The sequence below is a fragment of the Heterodontus francisci genome, chromosome 14 (assembly GCF_036365525.1).
Source record: "Heterodontus francisci isolate sHetFra1 chromosome 14, sHetFra1.hap1, whole genome shotgun sequence".
Classification (NCBI taxonomy): domain Eukaryota; kingdom Metazoa; phylum Chordata; class Chondrichthyes; order Heterodontiformes; family Heterodontidae; genus Heterodontus; species Heterodontus francisci.
The window spans coordinates 64790137-64814499 of NC_090384.1; the positions used below are offsets into that span (position 1 = coordinate 64790137).

General features: G+C 46.8%; 1 protein-coding gene across 5 annotated transcripts in view; it reads right to left on the reverse strand.

Annotated features, from left to right (window-relative positions):
- LOC137377085 (DENN domain-containing protein 5A) overlaps window positions 1-24363 on the reverse strand; it is a 384360-nt gene that overhangs the window by 184950 nt on the left and 175047 nt on the right. For 4 of the 5 annotated variants that reach the window (XM_068046370.1, XM_068046368.1, XM_068046366.1 and 1 more), the window contains exon 6: window positions 241-558. The exons of the other annotated variant lie outside the window; for it this stretch is intronic. In XM_068046370.1, coding sequence (XP_067902471.1) covers window positions 241-558 — 318 coding nt within the window. The remainder of the gene's footprint in view (window positions 1-240; window positions 559-24363) is intronic. 5 annotated transcript variants of the gene reach the window in all.

Sequence of the window (24363 nt, forward strand, 5' to 3'; positions counted from 1 at the left end):
CTGATTATCAGTAAGGGGAGCATTAAAATTAGTTCGCAAGACAGAAGAAAAACAAAAACAAGCATTTATAAAGATTCATCAGTGTTATATTTTTCAGATACATGTATTCAAGGATGAGGTTACTTCAGCAGTTCATCCTGAGCATTTTAATGCCTCCCAAAACAACAATGATCTTCACAGCCATCATTAGGAGACAACTTCAAACTGTGGCACATAACCCAAAAATAATTGAAAACTAACCTTCTCTAAACTGACACCAGTCCTTTTGACAAGGGCCTGCAATCTTGCCATGGTCTCGTTTTCCTTTAGCAATTCATATGTGTTCAGTGCTGATCCGGCTACATTTCCGTTCTTCTTATCACAGACCACATCACTCCCTTTAAAATTCTTCAGCTTCGAGGCACTTTCACTACAGTGCAGGTTCCCTTCAGGTGGAATCCCAAATGCCATTAGGATCTCAGAGATTTCTTGAATGAATTCTAATTTATTTGGAAACTGTGGCAAGTCTTCTGGAAGTTCAATAAAATGGTTGTCTATGTCCACAAAGCACAGATTTGCCTGAAAAAGTTCAATGTATTTAGAAAAATTTGAAGTTGCTCTTCTGTTAGAAATAGAAGCATTGATAACGCTGCTAGCATTAAGAAACAAAAAAAGACACATTATGTAGACCAAGGAGCAGACCACTAAGATTTTATAGTTAGTTCCTGGTATGTGTAGTGTTAGCCAACAATAAACCTCGAACTCGAGTTTGATTACAAAAAACATATTTTAAAATTAGCCAGAGTTTCAATTTCCTTCATAACTCAATAACCCTGCTGGAAGCATGCACATGCGACTGTTGGGTAGAAATAGGATTAGGCTTAGACAGAACATATGGTGAGCTAGAATTCAGACTCATGTAAAAAGTTAAGTAAACGGCAACTCTACATTACCTTAATGAGGAGGAATAAAAGGAGAAAACTGGATTTGAAATTTAAAAAAATCCACTACAATGTTCAAACAGCTCTAGCAGCCACAATGATCCAAAGATTGTGAATCACAATTGTATTGGGCGTTTCAACTTATCTGACCACATTTGCTATGTTTTATTTGTTTTTCAACTGGTGCACCATCTTGGGGAAGAAAGAAAACCTAGGAATAGGATCCTACATTTTCATGGCCTACAACCACAGACCCATGAAGGAAGTCTGCTGAAAAATAACAGACCATAATGGGGCCAAAAATCCACATTCTTCCTCTGACGCTTTAACAACGGCAATTGAGATTTCTTCGGAGCCCCAGGCTCCAATGAAATCTGTCAGCTACAGAAAAGTAGAAACAGGTACTCTTGTATTTAAATAGGTGTAACTTTCTGAATAAGCCAATAACTTTTCCACTTTACAAAAGCAAAAATCAATTCTTACCACCTGTGCTGCCATCCCTCCCCACCCCTTCAATAATCACCCCCACTTTCTCCTTAAACAATGGAACATATTTGTTTAAGTACTGAAAATTATGGAACAAGGGGCAGGATTTTGCTTCTGGGGTTGGGAAAATGATGTCGGGACCGTTTCCAGATCCCGATCCCGTCCTTGCGGGGGGGGGGGGGGTGGGGGGGCTGCGGGGGGAAATGTGGGAGCTGAGGGGAGTAGTCACAGCCCACGATTTTTGCACAGGCAGGCTGCTAATTGCCTGGAGGGCGGGTTGAGTGGCCAATTAGCGGCTGTGGGTGTGGCATGGAGGCAGGATTGCTGAAGTGCGGACCCGATTTAAAGGCACCATGGCAGCTATTACTGAGGCAGCCATTTGGAAGAAGAAATGCAAGAACCAGGGAGACAGGAGGAGAGACAGAAGCCTGGCACCCAGGGCAGGGCTGCCAGTCACTTTTCAGATGCTGACCTTGAGGTCCTCCTTGAGGCTATGAGGGAGAGGAGGGATGTCCTCTTTCCAGAGGGTGGAAGACGACCACCCAGCCAATAAAAGCAGGCATGGCTGGAGGTGGCTGAAACAGTCAGCAGCAGAAGTGTAGTCCGGAAGAACTGCCTGCATGCCCGTAAAAGGTTCAATTACTTTTTTCATTCTGGCAAGATGAGTACAACATGAGAGACCCCAATGACAGGCCCCTGGGTATTCAACCTCCAACAGACACAACAGCTGAAGAGCCTAAGGGCGCATGCTGCTCCTGAACATGGAAGAAATGTGTGCCCAGAGTACTTACTGACCTCTCAGCAAGGCTAAGAGTCCTAGCGTTGGTGAGGGTTTGAAAGCACTGATACATGCAGCTCCTTATGTATATGAGCAACTGGTATTGGTCAGAGAGGCCAGCAGGGCCTTATCGCTCCCCCTTTTGTCCTTGCTGGAAAAAAGGGCACATAATTGTACAATGTTCAGCACCATTCGCGACTCCTCAGATACTGAAGCAGTCCATTTGGAAATGCAGCAAGACCTGGGCAATATCCACGCTTGGGCTGATAAGGGACAAGTAACATTCACGCCACACAAGTGCCAGGCAATGACCATCTCTAACGAGAGAATCTAACCATCTCCCCTTGACATTCAATGGCATTACGATCACTGAATCCCCCACTATCAACATCCTGGGGGTTACCATTGACCAGAAACTGAAATGGAACAACCATATAAATACCGTGGCTACAACAGCAGGTCAGAGGCTAGGATTCCTGTGGCGAGTAACTTATCTCCTGACTCCCCAAAGCCTGTCCACCATCTACAAGGCACAAGTCAGGAGTGTGATGGAATACTCTCCACTTGCCTGGATGGGAGCAACTCCAACAACACTCAAGAAGCTCGACACCATCCCGGACAAAGCAGCCTGCTTAATTGGCACCCCATCCACAAACATTCACTCCCTTCACCACCAACGCACAGTGGCAGCAGTGTGAACCATCTACAAGATGCACTGCAGCAACGCACCAAGGGTCCTTCGAAAGCACCTTCCAAACCCGCGACCTCTACCACCTAGAAGGGCGGCACAGTGGTTACCACCACAGCCTCACAGCTCCAGCAACCCGGGTTTGGTTCTGGGTACTGCCTGTGCGGAGTTTGCAAGTTCTCCCTGTGACCGCGAGGGTTTCCTCCGGGTGCTCCGGTTTCCTCCCACATGCCAAAGACTTGCGGGTTGATAGGTAAATTGGCCATTGTAAAAAAAAAATTGCCTCTGGTGTAGGTAGGTGGTAGGAGAATTGAGGGAAGGTGGGGATGAGAGAGGGAAAATTGGGATTAATGTAGCATTAGTATAAATGGGTGGTTGATGGTCGGCACGGACTCGGTGGGCCGAAGGGCCTGTTTCGGTGCTGTATCTCTCTATGACAAGGGCAGTAGTTACATGGGACCACCATCACCTGCAAGTTCCCCTCCAAGCCACATACCATCCTGACTTGGAACTATATTGCCGTTCCTTCATTGTCACTGGGTCAAATTAGAGTCACAGAGTCACAGAGAGATACAGCACTGAAACAGACCCTTCGGCCCACCAAGTCTCTGCCGACCAACAACCACCCATTTATACTGATCCTACATTAATCCCCATATTCCCTACCACATCCCCACCATTCTCCTACCACCTACCTACACTAGGGACAATTTACAATGGCCAATTTACCTATCAACCTGCAAGTCTTTGGCTGTGGGAGGAAACCGGAGCACTTGGCGGAAACCCACGCGGTCACAGGGAGAACTCGCAAACTCTGCACAGGCAGTACCCAGAACTGAACCCGGCTCGCTGGAGCTGTGAGGCTGCGGCGTTAACCACTGCGCCTGGAACCCCCTTCCTAACAGCACTGTTGGTGTGTCTACCCCCCATGGACTGCAACAGTTCAAGAAGGCAGCTCACCACCACCTTCTCAAGGGCAATAAATGCTGGCCTTGTTAATGATGCCCATATCCCACGAACAAATTAAAAATAAAATAATGCCAGGAAGAAGGCTCTCACTGGAGGAATACCACTCCAGGTTGCCATCGTCACTGCCATGGAGAAGGCAGCCATGGAAAATCGCCAGGGTGGCCCCGACAGCTCCAGTCAGGGAAGGAGAGATAGGAGACCTGAAGGAAAGAGTGAAAAGATATAGCAATCTAGATGAAGGGGATGGAGTGCACTCCACCAGGTCCAACAGCATGCTAAAGACTCAGCTGTATTTGGAATCATCAGCACTGCAGAGGCTTCTGCTGTCAAAGACTAGTTCTCATGATCTCATTCATGTCTCCCACAGGTCCTGTCATGGAAGGAGACAGCCTGTGTCCTATCACAGCACCGGAGCCATCATAATAAACTGAGACATCAAAGCCAGCATGGTCACATCCTACAAGCACACCCTCGACCAATATAGATATACTCACATCGGTGGGTCCTTCTGCATACCCAGATAGGGTGGCACTGGGTGAAGAGCACAGCACTAGTGATCAAGAGGTGGTGAGAGAGGTAGAGCAAACTGTGGGCAGCCCCCCCTTGAAGGATGGAGGATAGACGCAGCCCTGCTCAGCTGGGCGCAGATGCAGGACCTTGGGAGCCACAAGAAAGGAGGCTTCACTTAGGCCAGCAACAACAGATGTGCTCCTACATGTTGGAGTTCCCTGAGCCAGTGCGGGGTCATGGGCTAAGAATAGAGGAGACCATTCAGCTCATGTGCGACACCATGGTTCAGGACTTTGAAAGCATAAGCTCCTCCATTGAGAAAGTGGCCAACCTCATGGACAGCCATATGTGGCAGCACTCTGAGTAGATGCAGGAGCAGTGCACTAATGTGCACAGAATGCATACAACGCTCTGTAGCATGGAGAGGTCAGTGACGCTGGTGGTGGAAAGATGCATGGAGTGGATGTTGTTGCACACCAGCGGGTGCTCTCCTCCAGCCATTCAAGGGCTGAGGCAGTCACCGATGAAGATGAGGGTGCTTCCCCTCAGAGGGCGCCATCATCATCAATGAGCTCCTTGGCCCTTCTGACTCAGGGACCATCTATGCAGCAGAGCCCCATTAAAAGGCTGCCCTGCATTGACACTGATCCAGCAGCCTTTGGAGGTGCCCCCACTGGCACCACCATGACAAGGACGACTGCCACGTTCATCGCAATTGCAAGCATACACACGCGAGCAGGCTGCCTCCACCTCATCAGAGGACACAAGGGGAGCACTGCATAGAAGTGGCCGAGAGAAGAGGCCACCGCATCAGGCAGAGCACGGAGTGGTTCACTGGAGTTTATTTCACTTGTAAATGTGAACTTTATTACTTTTGGAACACACCGTAAATATTGGCACATGACTCCAGACATGTGAGCTTCCATTTTTTTAAAATGGTGACACTGGAAAAGAGGGAAGAAGTGGTGAAGGGAATCAAAGGTCTTTGAAGGGGAACGGTGAGATCGCTGGATCATTCATGGATGATAAGAATGGATCCATTCAAGGCTGTGTCTTCAATGGAAGTGTTCTTACAGGAAGCTCAAAGAGCATGCCGGCCTCCTGGGTTAGAAAGGTTCAGCTGAAATGTGCCTGGATCAGATGCTCACTGACGTCATCAGCATCCTGAAGAGACCCTTGAGTCCTACACTGGCCCCAACCACCTCCCTGCACAGCCTAGGCAGCCGTCTGCTCTGCATCTTCCTTCTCCTCCTCTTCCAACTCCTGCTCCTCCTCTTCCTCTGATGAGCTGTGACATTCCAGGGCCTCACCCTCTTCAAGGTCCACACCTCGCTGGAGGGCCATGTTATGGAGAGCACAGCAGACCACCACAATGCACAAGATCCTTGCAGGAGTTTACTGCAGAATGCCACCCAAATGGTCCAGGCACCGGAACTGCATCTTCAGAAGCCCGATGGCTATCTCGATGGTGGTCTTGTGAGTAGATGGCTTTGGTTGTAGTGCCTCTGTGCCTCTCTCAGGGTCACTTAAAGGGGCGAGTAGCCACAACTTCAAGAGATAACCCTCGTCCCCTAGAATCCAATCACAAAGGTTGGGGTGTGGAATGAAGAGCTGGGGCACCCTGGACTACCAGAGGATCAAGGAGTCATGGCAGCTGCCAGGATAGCGAGTGGCACACATGCATGAAGCTCTTGGTGTGGTCACAGACCAGTTGAACATTGATGAAGTGGAAGCCCTTCCTGTTGATGAACTTCACTGGCCGCTCACTCGGTGCCTTGATGGCCAATGGGCACAATCGATGATGCCCTGCACCTGTGGGAATCCAACAATGGAGAAGAATCCCACTGCCCTTGTGTCTGTGAGACCCCATCTGTCTGAAATTGTATGTACTGCCCAGCTTTCACAAATAGGGCATCATGGTGTGCTGCCACTTGCAAGACGCCACCAAGGTTCGCTGCTGAACCTTCAAAGGAGCCAGAGGTGAAGAAGTTCAAGGCCACAGTGACTTCGACAGCTACTGGCAGGGCATGGTGAGCAGTGCTGCGAGGTGTGAGGTCTTTTGCTACAAGGGCACAAATTGCAGTGAACATCTGTCTGGACAGGTAGAGTCTCCTGCAGCACTGGCTCTCCAACATGTCCAAGTTGCTCTATCTTTGTTGGTACACCCTATGTGGCGGGTACGACCTCCATTGCATTCCTGCCTCTTGTTCCTCTCCTGTACCCTCCTCATGCCTCAGACTCGATCCTCTTCTCCACTTGACCCAATATCTGAGAACAATAATCCCATCACCAACGTTGCCTTACTTGTGCTCAGCTGCACTCTCAATAATGTCTGGAAGCCTAAATCCCTTCTCTTATGGTCCCGCGATGCCAGGAGCGTCATGACCATCTCCAATGTCTGAGTGTGCACAGACTACTCTCCCTGAAACCTCAACACACCCAAAGGCACCTGTGTGCCAATGGCTGAGTGCCCCTCTCAGCCATGCTCCCTTTTATGAGTCCACCTAATTTCATGTTGCGGGAATGACTGGGTCTCCGCTGTGCTGCCGCCTCTGTGCACCTGGAATGTCACTGAATCAGCGTGCTATCTGTGTACCCCCACCAAAATTCCAGCTGGCCTAAACAAGCAGACGATGTGCTCATTAATTGGCCTCATTTCCAAATCAGGTGGGTTTCCAGGGCCCATGTTCCACCAACCTCAGGAAAATTGCCGGAGGCATCAACCGCATTGTAAAACTGGCACACCAGCCGATGGCGCTAATTTTCACCCCTGCCCACACCCATCGGCGCCTAAAGATCCCACCCAAGGATTTGCCCTTGGCTAAACACAACACTATTGCACAAAGTTCAAGTACTCTGCCAAGATTGCCTGGTGCTCAAGTTGTGTTTCTTTTAGTACACATTTCTGCTATTTTACCCAAAGCTGTTTAAACATTTCTATTTATGTGAAAACTTTCCTTCTTCTTGCTGCATGAATTGAAACATCATACAATATTGCTCTGTAATAACATCTAAGCTTATGCACAGAACAGCAGCTATTAGAAATTCCTCAATAGATAGGTGACTATTTGGCCACAATATGATGAAGAGCTTTATTCAGCCAGCAGGTCAGCTTCATACCAAGCCAGACAAAGAAATATCACTTTGTACAACTGTCAACAGTCTAAATTTTATTCACATATACACTTGGCAACGAGACATTGCTGGAATTTAAACAAGTTTTCAGGAGCAAGTGAAGTTCAATTTGCTACTTCAAATTCATCAAATATTTTCCTGCCAATTTCATTGTTTGCAGGGTTTTTTTATTCATTCATGGGATGTGGCTCGGCCAGCATTTATTGCTCATCCTTAATTACCCTTTAGAAGGTGGTGGTGAGCTGTCTTTTTTTTAATTCTTTCATGGGATGAGGGCGTCACTGGCAAGGCCAGCATTTATTGCCCATCCCTAATTGCCCTTGATCTGAATGGCTTGCTAGGCCATTTCAGAGGGCAGTTAAGAGTCAACTAAATTGCTGTGGCTCAGGAGTCACATGTAGGCCAGACCAGGCAAGGACGGCAGACTTCCTTCCCTAAAGGACTTTAGTAAACCAGATGGGTTTTTTCGACAACTGATGATAGTTTCATGGCACCATTACTGAAACTAGCTTTCATTTCCAGATTTTGTATTAATTAATGGAATTTATTGAGTAATTGAATTTAAATTCCATCAGCTGCCAGGGTGGGATTTGAACCCATGTCACTAGGGCATTAGCTTGGTCCTCTGGATTACTAGTCTAGTGACATGACCACTATGCCAACGTCTCCCCTTGAACCGCTGCAGTCCTTGGGTTGTAGATACATTCACTGCTGTTAGTAAGGGAATTCCAGGAGTTTGACCCAGCGACAGTGAAGGAACGGTGATATAGTTCCAAGTCAAGATGGTGCGTGGCTTGGAGGGGAACTTGCAGGTGGTGGTGTTCCCGTACATCTGCTGCCCTTGTCCTTCTAGGTGGTAGAGGTCGTAGGTTTGGATGGAGCCTTGGTGAGTTTCTGCAGTGCATCTTGTAGATGGTACACACTGCTGCCACTGTGCATTCGTGGTGAAGAGAGTGAGTGTTGAAGGTGGTGGATGGGGTGCCAATCAAGCGGGCTGTTTTGTCCTGGTTGCTATTGAGCTTCTTGAGTGTTGTTGAAGCTGCATCCATCCAGGCAAGTGGACAGTATTCGAACATACTCCTGACTTGTGCCTTGTAGATGGTGGACAGGCATTGGGGAGACAGGAGGCAAGTTACTCGCCACAGAATTCCTAGCCTCTGACCTGCTCTTGTAGCCATAGTATTTATGTTCTGCTCCATTTCAGTTTCTGGTCAATGGTAACCCCTAAAATATAGATAGTGGGGGATTCAGCGATGGTAATGCCACTGAACGTCAAGAGGAGATAGTTAGATTCTCTCCTGTTAGAGATGGTCATTGCCTGGCACTTGTGTGGCATGGATGTTACTTGCCACTTATCAGCCCAAGCCTGGATGTTGTCCAGGTCTTGCTGCATCTGGACCCATGCTGCTTCAGTATCTGAGGAGTCGCAAATGATGCTGAACATTATGCAATCATCAGCGACCTTCCCCACTTCTGACCTTATGATGGAAGGAAGGTCATTGATGAAGCAGCTGAAGTGTTTGGGCTTAGGACACTACCCTGAGGAACTCCTGCAGTGATGTCCTGGGACTAAGATGATTGACCTCCAACAACCACAACCATCTTCCTTTGTACTAGGTATGACTCCAACCAGCAGAGAGTTTTCCCCCTGATTCCCATTGACTCCAGTTTTGCTAGGGCTATTTTATGCCATACTCAGTCAAATGCTGCCTTGATGTCAAGAGCAGTCACTCTCACCTCACCTCTGGAGTTCAGCTCTTTTGTCTATGTTTGGACCAAGGCTGTAATGAGGTCAGGAGCTGAGTGGCCCTGGCGGAACCCAAACTGAACGTCACTGAGCAGGTAATTGCTGAGTAAGTGCTGCTTGGTAGCACTGTCAACGACCCCTTACAACACTTTGCTGATGATCAGAAGTAGACTGATAGGGCGGTAATTGACTGGGTTGGATCTGTCCTGTTTTTTGTGCACAGGACATACCTGGGAAATTTTCCACATTACTTGGTAGATGCTAGTGTTGTAGCTGTACTGGAAAAGCTTGGCTAGGGGCGCAGCTAATTCTGGAGCAAAAGTCTTCAGTGCTATTGCCAGAATGTTGTCAGGGCTTTGCAGTATCCAGTGCCTTCAGCCGTTTCTTGATATCACGTGGAGTGAATTGGATTGGCTGAAGACTGGCAGCTGTGATGCTGGGGATGTCAGGAGGAGGCCGAGATGGATCATTAACAAGGCACTTCTGGCTGAAGATGGATGCAAATACTGCAGCCTGGTCTTTTGTACTGATGTGCTGGCTCCCCCATCATTGAGGATGGGGATAGTTGTGGAGCCTCCTCCTCCTTTTAGTTGTTTAATCATCCACCACCATTCACGACTGGATGTGGCAGGACTGCAGAGTTTAGATCTGATCTGTTGCTTGTGGGATCGCTTAGCCCTGTCTATTGCATGCTGCCTCCGTTCTTTGGCATGCATGTAGTCCTGTGTTGTAGCTTCACCAGGCTAACACCTCATTTTTAGGTATGCCTGGTGCTGCTCCTGGCATGTCCTCCTGCGCTCTTCATTGAACCAGGGTTGGTCCCCCAGCTTGATGGTAACAGTAGAGTAGGGGTTATGCCGGGCCATGAGGTTATAGATTGTGCTTGAATACAATTCTGCTGCTGCTGATGGGCCACAGCGCCTCATGGATGCCCAGTTTTGAGTTGCTGGATCCATTCGAAATCTATCCCATTTAGCACGATGGTAGTGCCACACAACACGATGGTAGGTATCCTCAATGTGAAGGTGGGACTTCGTCTCCACAAGGATTGTGCAGTGGTCACGCCTACCAGTACTGTCAGTCATTGACAGAGGCAAATACAACAGGCAGACTGGTGAGGAAGAGCTCAATGTAGGTAGGTTTTTCCCTCGTTGGTTCCCTCAACACCTGCCGCAGACCCAGCCTAGCAGCTATGGCCTTTAGAACTCAGCCAACTCAGTCAGTAGTGGTGCTACCCGAGCCACTCTTGGTGATGGACATTGAAGTCCCCCACCCAGAGTACATTCTGTGCCCTTGCTACCCTTAGTGCTTCTTCCAATTGATGTTTAACATGGAGAAGCACTGATTCAGCAGCCGGATGGGCAGTAGGTGGTAATCAGCAGGAGGTTTCCTTGCCCATGTTTGACCTGATGCCATCAGACTTCATGAGATCCGGAGTTAATGTTGAGGACTCCTAGAGAAACTCCCTCCTGAATGCCACTCTGCCGCCATCTGTGGTGGGTCTATCCTGCCGGTGGGACAGGACATACCCAGGGATGGTAATGGTGGTGTCTGGGACATTGTCTGTAAGGTAGGATTCCATGAGTATGATTATGTCAGGCTGTTGCTTGACAATTTTGGCACAAGTCCCCAGATGTTAGCACGGAGGACTATGCAGGGACGACAGAGCTGGGTTTGCCGTTGTCGTTTCCAGTGCTGGGTGGTCCGTCTGGTTTCATTCCTTTTCTTCGACTTCGTAGTGGTTTGCTACAATTGAGTGCTCGGCCATTTCAAGGTGCACTTAAGAGTCAACCACCAGTTAAGGACAGCAGAGTTCCTTCCTTAAAGACATTAGTGAACCAGATTGGATTTTACAGCAATCAACAGTAGTTTCATGGTCACCATTAGACTAGCTTTTAATTCCAGACATATTAATTGAATTCAAATTTCATAATCTGCCACGGTGGGATTCGAACCCACGTCCCCGGATCATTAGCCTGGGCCTCTGGATTACTAGTCCAGTGACATTACCACTATGCCACTGCTTCCCTTTGTGTCATTCTCTTGTATTCCCCTAACCCCAGGACAGTTTAATTAGTTAAAATATGCTAAAGTAGCTAACGCTGACACGATTAAATAATACGTCAAATACATCTGAACTAAATTCAGTCCCTGGTTAATTCCCATTGAAGGTTACATAAAATCTAATGGATAAATTGCACCTTAATGCATACTTTTATATATGCTGAGCGCAATGAAATAATATATACAAGTTATAATTTAATAACATAAATTATAACTGAATCGAAACTAGCAACTGTAAAACTGGGAAGTAAATTACATATGAGATTTTGAGAGAGTCTACATTCTGATCACAGTTTGGAACAACAGACAAACAAAAATCCCAATGAATAACAGTAGTTCTAATTTGATCAGTGCTCGGTAATCCTTACAGTACAGTATAATCTCGGAACAGGCAAGCAAATTAGGCATGAAATGAAATTGCATCAAAAGTGCCTCAGAAGTAGAAAACTGTCCCAAGATGCTTCACAGAGGCATAATCCAAAAAATGAACACTGAACTGAAGGCTTCATAATAGGATGGTGATCAAATGGTTGGTCAATGAGGTGGGTTTTAAGGAAGGTCTTAATAGGTAGGATTTCAATTCCAGGGTTGGGACCCCAACATTGCATACATGTGTCCTGATACCGCACCACATCGGCAACACACACACATTGCTATTTTAATTGAAAATCAACTTAATCGGCCCAGAGTCATGCTCACCATCCAATTAGTGCCAGCTGGCACGGGAAGGAGGCGTGACATAGGAAGCAGCGGGTCTGATTTAAAGGGTGAGTGGCAGCCATTGCTGCTGTTCGTCTCAATGATGGAAGAAGGAGCTGAGAAGAGGGCAATGCGTAGCAAGGGCCCCAGTGCCAGGGCAACACCCCCATTTTTCTGATGCATCACTTAAGGTCGCCCCCTACAGTAGCACATCATGGAGAAATATTCTTTTCCCTGCCAGCAGCACAAGAAAACCTGCAAGGCAGACCAAGAAGACATGGCTGTAGGTGGCTCATCAGGTCAGCAGCAGAGGAGTGGTGAGGAGGAACTGGGTCCAGTGCAGAAAATGTTTCAATGACCTGCTTAGGTCTAGAAAGGCGAGTCCAAAAGACAGACCCAGTTGGCATGCCTCCTGGTCAGCAGTCACCAGAATGCAAAAGAGAGGGGCACCCTGAGGGCGCACAGAGTTCTCCTGACCATAGCAGAGATGTGTGCACAGCAGCATTGATGACCCATAAGCATCATTCATAACCCAAGCACTATTGGACAGTAAGCTACAGTGAAGACTGCAACATCATAAACGAATGAAAAGCTGAAAGTGGTGAGGGACAGCAGCATTGTCCTAACTGCATTTTTCTTCACCTCGCAGGCCAAATGAGAGAACAACACCAGGGAGCGCAAGAGAGTCCTTTTGGATGGTGGGATTCCCCAGCTTGGATCACTAACACATTTTGAAGAGCTGGCCCTTGATCTGGCAGAGTGGCAAACCACTGGAACACTGGAGATGGAGAAACAGGAGTCCAATATAGACAGGGTGAAAAGATCTCAACTTCTCCAGGTTCAGGAAATGCATTGCAATCCTACCCATGCTGTTGACTGAGGAATCTCCCTGGCTGGTCAGTTGGTGCCTTGATGACCACATGGGTGCAATCGATGATCCTCTGCACCTGAGGGAATCCAGCGAAGGAGATAAAAACCCACTGCCCTTTGAGGCTGACTGCAGCTATCCAACTTGAATTCAATGTAATCCCCTGCCCTCCCTAAAGAGCATTTGTTACCTCCACGAAGCAATGATGTGCTACTACCTGCGAGATGCCGCCAATGCGGTCCTTAGAAGTAAACAGTTGCAAAAAAGTGCAAGCCTATCGTGACTTTTACAGCCATGGAAAGGCCATGGTGACAGTTCCTGCAAAGCCTCAGACGACCCTCAACAAGGGCACACAGGTCAGTAACCATCTGCCTGGACAGGTGCAGCCTTCTGCAGCACTGACGCTCCGACAAGTCCGGGTAGCTTCTCCTTTGGCGGTAGATCCTATGCTGAGGGTATCGGCTTCATTGCCTTCCAGTCCCTCGATTCATACCCCTGCGCCCCTGTTCCCCAGGGGTCTGCTTCTGCTCCTCTTCATTATCGCTAGACGATCCAATCTCAGAGTAGCTTAATCCCATTTCCTGTTATGTCCTTCTGTCCTTTCAATTGGAATGTGGAGACTTCCTGAACCTCCCTATCATGAACCCATGAGGCCTGTATCCAGAATGCTCTATCCACCCCCAAAGCCGCCCCCCAAAATGCCCTTGACAAGAGTGAGGAGATATTACAGATAATTCTCCTGATGCTATGCAACTGGTTGCCTGTGAATGAGGGCCTTCTTTAAACCTTCCCGCTTGCTGCTGTCCCTTCTTTCTGACCTGCTCACCACTGTGTAAGTGCATCCTCCTCCCTGTCATGGTTGAGACCTGCCTTATAAAGAAATTTCCAAACTGCCCCTTAACGAGCTGACAAGCTCATTAAGAGTCTTAACTAGCATTTATCCCTTTCAGGTGAGTTTCCTCTTCCCGATCTCCGTGGAGCCTTTTAAACTTTGAGCGTGTCGGGAAACCAGCACACTGACCTGAGGGGCGGGTTTAAGTGACCATGTGCCTCCGCTCCCACCCTCACATTTAAATCAAAATCCCACCCAATAGCTCAGAAGGATTTAGGGAGGGAATTGCAGAGCATGGGGCCTAGGCAGTTGAGATGCACAGTGTTAGAGTTAGAGAGTTTATAGGGGGTTTGTAGATTTATAGGGGGTTACAAAGAAAGGGAGGAGCGAGTCCATGATAGGAATTAAACAACTGGCATCTGTGATGGCTTCAGCAGAGAACCAGTGGGCAAGATGCTTCACCAAGTTGTTGGCATTTTTATTTTAATCAAATGCCTTACATAACTTAGTACCGTTTCCTATACTTTATTACCAATCTGTTATTTCCATTGCACTTTTCTGTACGATATTCTGTACCTGTCTAATTTATTTTCCCCTTCTTTCTACTTCCATTCATCACATAGATAGTGAAACAGGAATTGTGCTGCCTCATTGGATAGCCACATGAAAAAGCACGTGGGCCATACAGCAACAGAGGGTATAACATTTCCTTACTAAAAGATTTTACTACTTCGTCCCATTATTTAGTGCAATAGGTCAGCTAATGCATGTGTTCTTTCAAGTAGAAATTGGCAAGTACACATTGATGATACACTTGTGGCACAGTCCGATATAATGGCTTGCAAATGCATTCAGTTATGTATTAAGCTATCGGCACCACTATATGTAGTTAAAGGGCACTATACAATTAGTAAAAGGTACCTTAGTCATCCAATAATTAAGAGACTGGTTTTGCAAGCTGTCACACGAGATGGGCCATAAGTTTGATGTCACCTCTGATTTCATCTTCCCCAAGTTGGTTCGGTGTTGGGATACATGTGGCACATTAAAGGACTTCCTTAAGTTTGAGGGTGGTGGGTTATAGAAAGGGAGCACTATGATTTTATCCAGTTATCTCTTCCTATGTTTTGAGTCACCTGGAAGTTGGAACATTTCTATATCTAGAGGTTTTCATTAAAGATGTGTTCATAAAAATAGCAACATACATTCAAAGATTTCTTTACTAAAAAATGCCTGAAAAACTTAAACAAAGATGCTCCATTCATAATTGTCAATTAGCATAAAGATATATTAACATAAAGGGCGGCACAGTGGCGCAGTGGTTAGCACCGCAGCCTCACAGCTCCAGTGACCCGGGTTTGGTTCTGGGTACTACCTGTGCGGAGTTTGCAAGTTCTCTCTGTGACCACGTGGGTTTCCGCCGGGTGCTCCGGTTTCCTCCCACAGCCAAAGACTTGCAGGTTGATAGGCAAATTGGCCATTGTAAATTGCCCCTAGTGTAGGTAGGTGGTAGGAGAATGGTGGGGATGTGGTAGGAGAATGGTGGGGATTAATGTAGGATTAGTATAAATGGGTGGTTGTTGGTCAGCACAGACTCAGTGGGCCGAAGGACCTGCTTCAGTGCTGTATCTCTCTATGACTCTATGACTCTCTATAAGATGCACGGATATATACGGGAGGAAAGATTGCAAAATATTTCGAAATTGCTACTTTCTGTAGTAATTTAGTACATTTAAATGTAGGAAAATTTTGAATAATGCACAGATTTATTCAAGTACTCTAAATCTGCATAGATGATATAAATTTCTGAGTGAAAACAGATATGCTACATCATTTTAAAATGTAGAAAACTTGGGGTCTTCGAGATCGCTATAGCTTAGGGTTACATTACATAGTGTATTTACTCAAGAAGATATCCTGGGAGCTCTGTGAACATGAAAATTCTACATAAAATGGAATTCCATCCATTTTAGGTAGAAGGCCCCATTATTACCACCTTTGGCATTAACAGCATTTCCCCATTTATATTTATGGAATTACCTCAGAGGTGCTGCTCCCATTGATGTTTTTGCTTTAATATAAAATGGGTGAAAGACAGTGAATTACTATGCTTCAGGCAGAAAGTAAAATCATTCACACGAGTAATGGACTGTCAGTAATTACCTTTACCCAGTTTATTTCTTACAGTAACAGCACAAAGGTGATATATAGATATAGTACACAGCTGTATCCTACGTTTCCCCACATTCAATTTTAAAGCTGTCTTGGCACATTGAACAATCATAAAAGCCAAGAACAAAATGAAGGGAATGAATCAGCAGATTACAGAATGTGTAAAGCCTCTTAGAAAGGTCAAATTATATTATTTAAGCAAACGAGAACAAGTTCTACATTCAAACGTCATGAACAGTTTCAATTACATTTTAAGCTGAAATTACATTTGAAATAAGCTTACTAGAAATAAAAATTTAACTTTTTTCCAAACTGAACATGTGCACATTAGTGGCCTCTGTGGGTTACATTACAGAACTTTCAAGTCTGCAGTCATTAATTGATCCTTTCCTAGCCAACACCGGCTTGTGTATGCTGCTCTAAATCTTTATAATTAATTCATGAAGGTAGGAAGATTGGAGCAGTCAGAGGCCATTGACCCAGTTCCACCATTCAATCTGTATGACATTTATACTTTATAACTGATCCCACTCCAACTGTAGATCTATCACTTAAGGTGATTTCTGAGGTTTTATTTTAAAAAGTAGTCAGTCAGTCTCCTGTGGCATTGTACATGAGAAGTTAAGACAAAGTATAGTCTTCAGGTGAAGCTGGGTTAGACAGGGGTGAGAGTGGCCAAAGAGCAAAAGGTCTGAAAATTAATGGCCGAAGACAAAAAATCATGTAATTATAGCACTGTTAATGATTTGTCATGAATGCAAATGCTTCCAGGCCACTTCAAATGTGTAGAAATATTAGTTTTTCCTTTGTTTATCTTTGATTACCGTCAAAACGGTAAACCAAGGTATTTGTGTAAAATCACCTAAGTGACCTCAGCATTCCAATATTTCAGCATTTAATAGTTAGTACATCATGTAATTATGAAGGAAGAAGCAAATTTTAACACCAAAACTGTCAGTTCTTTTTTTTTTTAAATCAACGGAAAACCATGAATCTGCCCAAAGGTTGGAAGCAACAGTTCCTACTCGCAGCAACAGGCAGTAAAGCTGACAGTTCTGATTTTCTTTTAAAGTGGGTCTTTTAAGTCTGAAGATCAGAAACTGCAGGAGTGTCCCACCTTTTTGCATGAGAGGCCACATTACAATTTTTGTCCTACATAGGGAGCTGTTGAGCAAATTTCAGAAAGATAAAGGCATGAGAAATTTATTTTACTATTAATCAAAACAACAAAAATGTGCATTTTTGTGAACCGGCTTTAAATGAGAAGATTAATTTATTAACTTACTTTTTCGTCACTATGTTGAACACTGATTTAGTGAGATACCTGGCATTGTTTTTTCTTGCACAAGTAGTCAATGTCTGCCTGCACACTTGATGTAGCGATGCGGCATAATCCTGCTAGATGTCCATCTGTCAGGAGTGATCTTGATCGCGCTCTCTCCCACCTCTCTCTCTCTCTCTCCCCGTGTCTATCTCTTTCTCTCTCCCCCCCCATCTCACTGTGGCGGTCTGTCTTTCTGTGTCTGTCCGTCTCTCTCTCTCCCCCTCTCTGTATCAGTCTGTGTCAGCCTGTCTCTCTCTGTGGCCCACCCCTCTCTCTCTTTGTCACTCCCTTCCCTCTCTCTCTCTGTATCACTCCCCTCTCTTTCTCTCTGTCGCTCCCTGGGCCAGTGTTGGTTTAAAGGGCTGCCTGATTCTCTGTGTGCTCCCTCAATACCACTCCGTCCCATACCTCTGGCTTTGTCCTGGCCCGCTTAATCCTCTCCCCTTAGCCTCTCCCCCCACACTCACCAAACCGCCTGAAAAACAGCAAGGTGGCCGATCCCAGCACGCCTGCACCACAAACTGCCAATCAGCGCTCACCCTTCCCAGGCAGCCCACTGTCAGTCACAGACATTGACCAATCACAAACAGGGCCGGATTGAAAGCTTTGGCATAATAAAAGCAAAATACTGCGGATGCTGGAAATCTGAAATAAAAACAGAAAGTGCTGGAAAAACTCAGCAGGGCTGGCAGCATCTGTGGAGAGAGAAGCAGAGTTAACGTTTCGGTCAGTGACCTTTCATCAGAAGGGTCACTGACCTGAAACATTAACTCTGCTTCTCTCTCCACACATGCTGTCAGACCTGCTGAGTATTTCCAGCATTTCCTGTTTTTATTTGAAAGCTTTGGCAGCCGGAAAAAGCCATTGGCAGATTTCCAAAATCCTAAAGTCAGAAATCTGCCAAATTGCGGAAATTTCTCGTCTGGTTATATAATTGGGAGGATAATTGGATCAAGGTTTGTACTTCAATGCCTATTTTAAAGGGAAACATTTTGCCCTTTTTAAAATTTCCACTCTAAAATTCTGGACGGAATTTTAAACTGGCGCAACAGCTGGACCTGTAGCGGGTTGGGAACCCATTTGTTTTAGTAGCCAGCTTTGCCTTGGCTGTTAATCCAGGCACGGCATTAGCATACCGTTTCCAGGTTTCCTGACCAGAGGGGGCAGGCGGAATCACATGCCAGATCTGTCAATAAATTCTCTTTATTTAAAGGGACTCTGGTAGAGGCCTGAATGGCTGCAAGAAATCTTGCTGTGAAGGCCATCAAACACAATGGACAAAAGACATGGGAAGGCTGCCACCCCAACCAGTTCCACCACACCACAACCCCACCACCTCCCCCGAACCCCTGCCCAGTTCTTGGACTCTTCCCTGGAAGTAATGATGGATGCTGAGAAGGCCAGGAAAGAAGATCTCTTCCCTGAGAACGGGAGATGTGGCCAGCCAGTTTAAATGAAACAGGCCTGGCTGGAAGTAGCAGAGGCTGTGAGCAGCAGGAGTGTGATGCCCAGCATCTGCATCCAGTGCCAGAAAAGGTTTAATCACCTCATCAGGTCTGGAAGGGTCATACCACTCTCAGCTGGCAACCATTAGTCTCTGACCGGCACACCTTGCTATTACACAAATTCCTTTCTCTCCAACGTCCTCCTCAAATTTCCATCTAAATAGACAGCACTCACACTCATCCCATTGCCTTCTCGCACCCATTCCTCACAGTTACCCTCATCAAATGTTCTCATTCCACCATCAACACTGATAATTCTCTGCTTTCTCTCACTGTAGGAGAAGAGCCCACAACACCAGAGAAAGAACCGGGGTTGCAGAGAGGGGGGGTTGCTGTACCTGCAGCCATTGCTACCCTGACCGCCATGGAGGAGGACGTCCTGGAGATCAGCAGGTTGGCACAACTACTGGGCATCAGCAATGGAGGGATGCGAATAGCCCAGAGACCTGGTGATGCATTAGATGAAGCACTGCTACTTGGCACTTAACACCATCAATCATGCTGAATTGACGTCACCAATAAATGACCTGTCATGATCTGCACGATGCTGAGTTTGTACCTTTTCTCACTATCAGCACTAACTCATGTTTTTCATCTCCCACAGGTCCTTTGCGGGTCCTGATGGGAATGATGAAGTACCAGCCCAAGGGGTCCTCAGAGGAGGACTCTGAGGATGTACCATCACATGACTCCTGCGCACCCTCCACCGGTGCAAATACACATATCTTGGTGGTTCCTGCATTACAGGCAGATAGGGTGGTACATGGTGAAAACACATCACGTGAGCAGGAGCACGTGCTGGAGACAGGAACAGCAGTGCAGAATCCCCGTTGGAGGGCGCAGGACACTCCAAGCTCTGCCCAACTGGACCTAAATGCTGAGCCTCGGGGGTCATTCATGAAAAGGGAACTTGTGGAGCAGCAAAGGGAAATGTGTGTGCTGCTGTCAGCATTTCCAGAAGCAGTGCACACCCTTGGAGAGAGAATGAAGGTGCCCATCTCAAGCATCAATGCCATGATGTCTCAGGCATTTACGCTGATGACTACCTCCATGGAAAGAGTGGCCTTCCTCATGGAGAATCAGACAGGGCAGGTCACCATGCATGCTGGCCCAGACCAATGTCAGCCACTTTACAGAGGATTGACCAAAGCCTCGCCTTGATGGCTCAACGCCTCACTGACATGCAGCCAAGTGCTCTCCCACTAGCAGGCAGGTGGACCCAGAGAGGGAAGATGGAGAAAGGGTACATGGCAGTGAGGAATCTTCTCAAGGCACCCCCACTGCTCTGCCCTTGCCCCCCTACCCCCAGACAGAGCCGCACAAGCTGCCTCCTGCCCCAATGACCGAGTCTGCCCCTGCACAGGTGCAGGTGGGGCAGTCTTTGGCAGGGCCCTCATGGGTTCCATAACCTAGAGGACATACATCATGGGCATCTCATGTCTAAGAGCAGGGTAACGAGCAGCCTGTCTCCAAATCAGCTGAAACTACCTGGGTAGCACTATGTAGAAGTATTAGAAAGCGGAAGAGGAAGATTTCTTAGTTGCACAAGGAGATTCACTTAGGTGCTTATAACAATATTAATGTATTAATAATGAGTTTCTCTCAATGAATGCATGACTTTATGTGAACTCCTCATTCTCATGGCCTCTGCTTTGCTGCATCCCCATTCGCCCTGGACAGTAGCCTTCTGATGAATGATATGATCAGCTTTCGGGGAGGAAAGGGTGTGAATGTGATGCTTAGCTGGTTGATCATTGGAATGAGGTGTGGTGGTGGAGCAGGAGACACAGGGCTTCTGATGAAACTCTCAGATGGCTGCAGGGACACTTTTTAAATTAACTGAGTCTGTCGTGGGATTCTCTGGCAGCCAGGTGTGCAGCTGCAGGCACCACAGGCACATCAGTCTCCTCCTCCTCCTCGGAGGAGGAGGATGTCAGCCGCTCTCCACCTTGCTTGTGCTGCAGCTCCACCTCTCTCTGAACTGCCATGTTGTGAAGGGCACAGCAGACCACAATAATCCAGGACACCCTTGCTAGGGCATATTGAAGGGCACCCCCAGATCTTCCGGGCACCTGAACCACATCTTGAGCAACCCAATTGCTTGCTCAATTATTTCCCAGGTGATGCTATGGTTCCTGTTATATCACTCCTCTGGCTCAGTGTAAGGTTTCCTCACAGGAGACAGCAGCCAGGTCTTCAACAGGTAGCTCTCGTCTCCCAGCAGCCAGCCACTAAGGATGTGTGGTGGAGAGAAGACCTGCAGTAGATGAGATTGTCGAAGAATCAAGGAGTCATGGCAGTAACCTGAATGTCTAGCATAGGCATGCATGATAACCTTGTGATGGTCACAAACTTGCTGGACATTAAGGGAGTGGAAGCCCTTCTGATCCAAGAAGATGCCTGGCTGATGTGAGGGCACCTTGATTGCCACATGTGTGCAATCAATCACCTCCTGAACCTGTGGAAATCCTGCCAATACTGCAAAGCTGTCAGCCCTATGGGTTTGAGTGGCCTCACCCCTAGCAAAGTTGATATAGTTAGCAGCCTTGGCAAACAAGGCATCGGTGACCTGGGTGATGCAGTTGTGGGCAGCTGACTGTGATATCCTGGAGATTCTCCAGCAGATCTGTGGAAGGAACCAGAGGTGAAGAAATTCAGGACCATGGTGACCTTGACAGCCACTGGCAATGAATGGCTACCTGGTCCTCTTGGGAGGAGATCTGCTTCCAGAATGCTGCAGATGTCTGCCATAACCTGCCACGAGACCTGAGCCTCCCAAGGCACTGTTGCTCAGACATGTTGAGGAAGCTCATCCTCAGCCTATATACCCTGTGCTGGGGGTACTGCCTCGTTTGAGCTGGAGCTCTCTGTCCATACCCTTTGTCCCAAGGAGTGGCATGTAGCTGCAGGGAAGGCAGCTGCTGCAACGGGAGCTGTCGCTGCTGTTGCTCCTGGGATGACTGATCCTGATGCTGATGCTCCTCCTCAGAGGTCCAATCTACTGCTGCATAGGTTGCAGTGAATTCTGACAGCAAGGAAGCTGCAATATAGATCAGTATACCCCAGGGCACTTGAAAACTAGTCCAAAAAGTTGCAACTGCCTCTGAAACTAGAGAATTCAGGCTGACAGAAATGATCTTACATCAGGACAGACCTTTCACTGCGGTTAACTACAAGCTTGATGATTTCAGTATTTATAGTCTTCCCAGCAGGTACATTTCAATAAACAATCACTCCCTGGCGAGATGCAGGGAGATCATGGAACCCATGCGCTGACTGTTAAAAGCCAGACTGCAGGGTTAAAGCCAGAGTTAACTGGCTGTTTGAATATTTTATTTAGTTCTCCGACAGCTGGATGGGGGTTCCTCGCTCACCTTCAAACCCGCCCAGGTGAAACCCAGTAGAAGGCATGATAATGTCAGGTTCCTGACCTGACTCCACTTTTAGTGGATTTAATTCCTGCACGCACCAGAACCACCTCACCCTGTCCATTATAATTCCAGCCACCCCACCCCTCTCACCAACATGTCTACATTAATAAGGAGAACTCCCTGGGCCAGATTTTCAAAGTGGAGGCGGGAAACAGTAACCTGATCTGTTTTTTGGTCTTAAACCAGCTACCTCTGGGAAGCTAATTCAGATTGAAATTTTCAAGTGGGAAAGCCTTAATTGGTATGGAGACGGGCTTCTGGTCCTCTTAAAGCCAGTGGGATTGAAAATGACAGTGGGTCAGATCAAGTCTGGGGTTCATGTAGACTTCCACAGCAGCCATCATTGAGGCTGTTGGTTGTCCTGAGGGAGAGATCTGCCTTTCACAGTACCAGAGGGAAGCAAGATGTCACAGGGGAGCTGGAGGCCTGGCACGAGGGGTAGGGCAGACCCTCGCTTCATCAATTCCCACCTGGATCTATTGCTACAGGCCGTGAGGTTGAGGAGGGAGGTCCTCTTCCCAAAGGGTGGCAGGAGGAGGCCTCCTTGTCATGCAGCAGGGGCACCTCCCTGTTCAGGGTTATCCCCCTCTGCCCCCTCCTCTCTTACCTGCTGCTCCTTCCCCGTTGAGTCTCCTTCCAGGGCCTCACTGCCCTCAAAGTCCACACCTCTCTGGAGGGCCATGTTATGGAGAGCACACCAGACCATCATAATGGCCAAGACCCTTGCAGAAGGGCACTGGAGGGTGCCACCTGACCGATCCAGGCACCAGAATCACATCTTTATAAACCTGATGGCCTGCTCAGTAGATGGCATTGACTGTTTTGCCTCTTTCTGGGGCTCCCACAGAGAGGTCATTCTCTTCAAGGCATTTCCCTGTGCCCTTGGCGCCAGCCATGCACATTGGGGGAATGGGCAAAGCTGTGACAAATGGGTTTTAATGCACTCAAATGTGAGATCATCCACTTTGGACCTAAAAAGGATACAACAGGGTACTTTTTAAATGGTGAAAAGCGAGTAACAATGGTGTTCCAAAGAGACCTGGGGGTCCAGGTACACAGATCATTTAAATCTCATGAACAGGTACAGAAAATAATCAAAAAGGCTACAGGAATGCTGGCCTTTATATCTAGAGGAAGAGAACACAAAGGGGTAGGTGTCATGGTTCAGCTACACAAAGTCCTGGTTAGACCACATTTTTAAAAATTTTGTCATGAGCTATGGGCATCACTGGCAAGACCAGCATTTGTTGCCCATCCCTAACTGGCCTTGACCTGAGTGGCTTGCTAGGCCATTTCAGAGTGCAGTTAAGAGTCAACCACATTGCTGTGGGTCTGGAGTCACATGTAGGCCAGACCAGCTAAGGACAGCAGATTTCCTTCCCTAAAAGACATCAGTGAATCAGATGGGGTTTTACAACAATCAATGATAGTTTCATGGCACCATTACTGAGACTAGCTTTTAATTCCATTTTATTAATTAACTGACTTTAAATTCCACCACTTGGAGTACTGCAAACATTATGAGCACCACTCCTTCGGAAGGATATATTTGGCTTGGAGGGAGTACAGATTGATACCTGGACTCCAAGGGTTAAGCTACGAGGAGAGATTAAACAAACTAGGCTGCATTCCCTGGAATTTATAAGATTAAGGGGTGATTTGATCGAAGCATGCAAGATATTAAAGGGAACAGATAGGTTAGATTGGAAGAAACTATTTCTGCTCGTTGGGAGTCTAGGACTAGGGGGCATAATCAAAAAATTACAGCCATACTTTACAGGAGTGAAATTAGGAAACATTTCTTCACACAAAGGGTGGTAGAAGTTTGGAGCTCTCTTCCACAAAACAGCAATTGATGCTAGATTAATTGATAATTTTATAAATGAGAATGATAGATTTTTATCAAAGGTAAAAGGGGATATTGGGAAAAAGCAGGAATATTGGGAATAGGCGGGGATGAAGAGTTAGGCCACAGATCAGCCATGATCTCATTGAATAGCGGAACAAGCTAGAAGGGTTAAATGGCCTACTCCTAATCCTACGTTCCTAAAAGAAGTTGTTAAAATGTGCCAACAGCAAGAAGTGTGTGCAGATGTAAGATTTTTTTTAAATGAAATGCAGATATACAAAATCATCCTGGAGAAAAATAGAATGCTTTTGACTTGTGTAATATAGTTTCAAAAATGTTGGTCCTTGCTACACTTCCAATTCTTCCTACTGTTATTGATGTCCTTT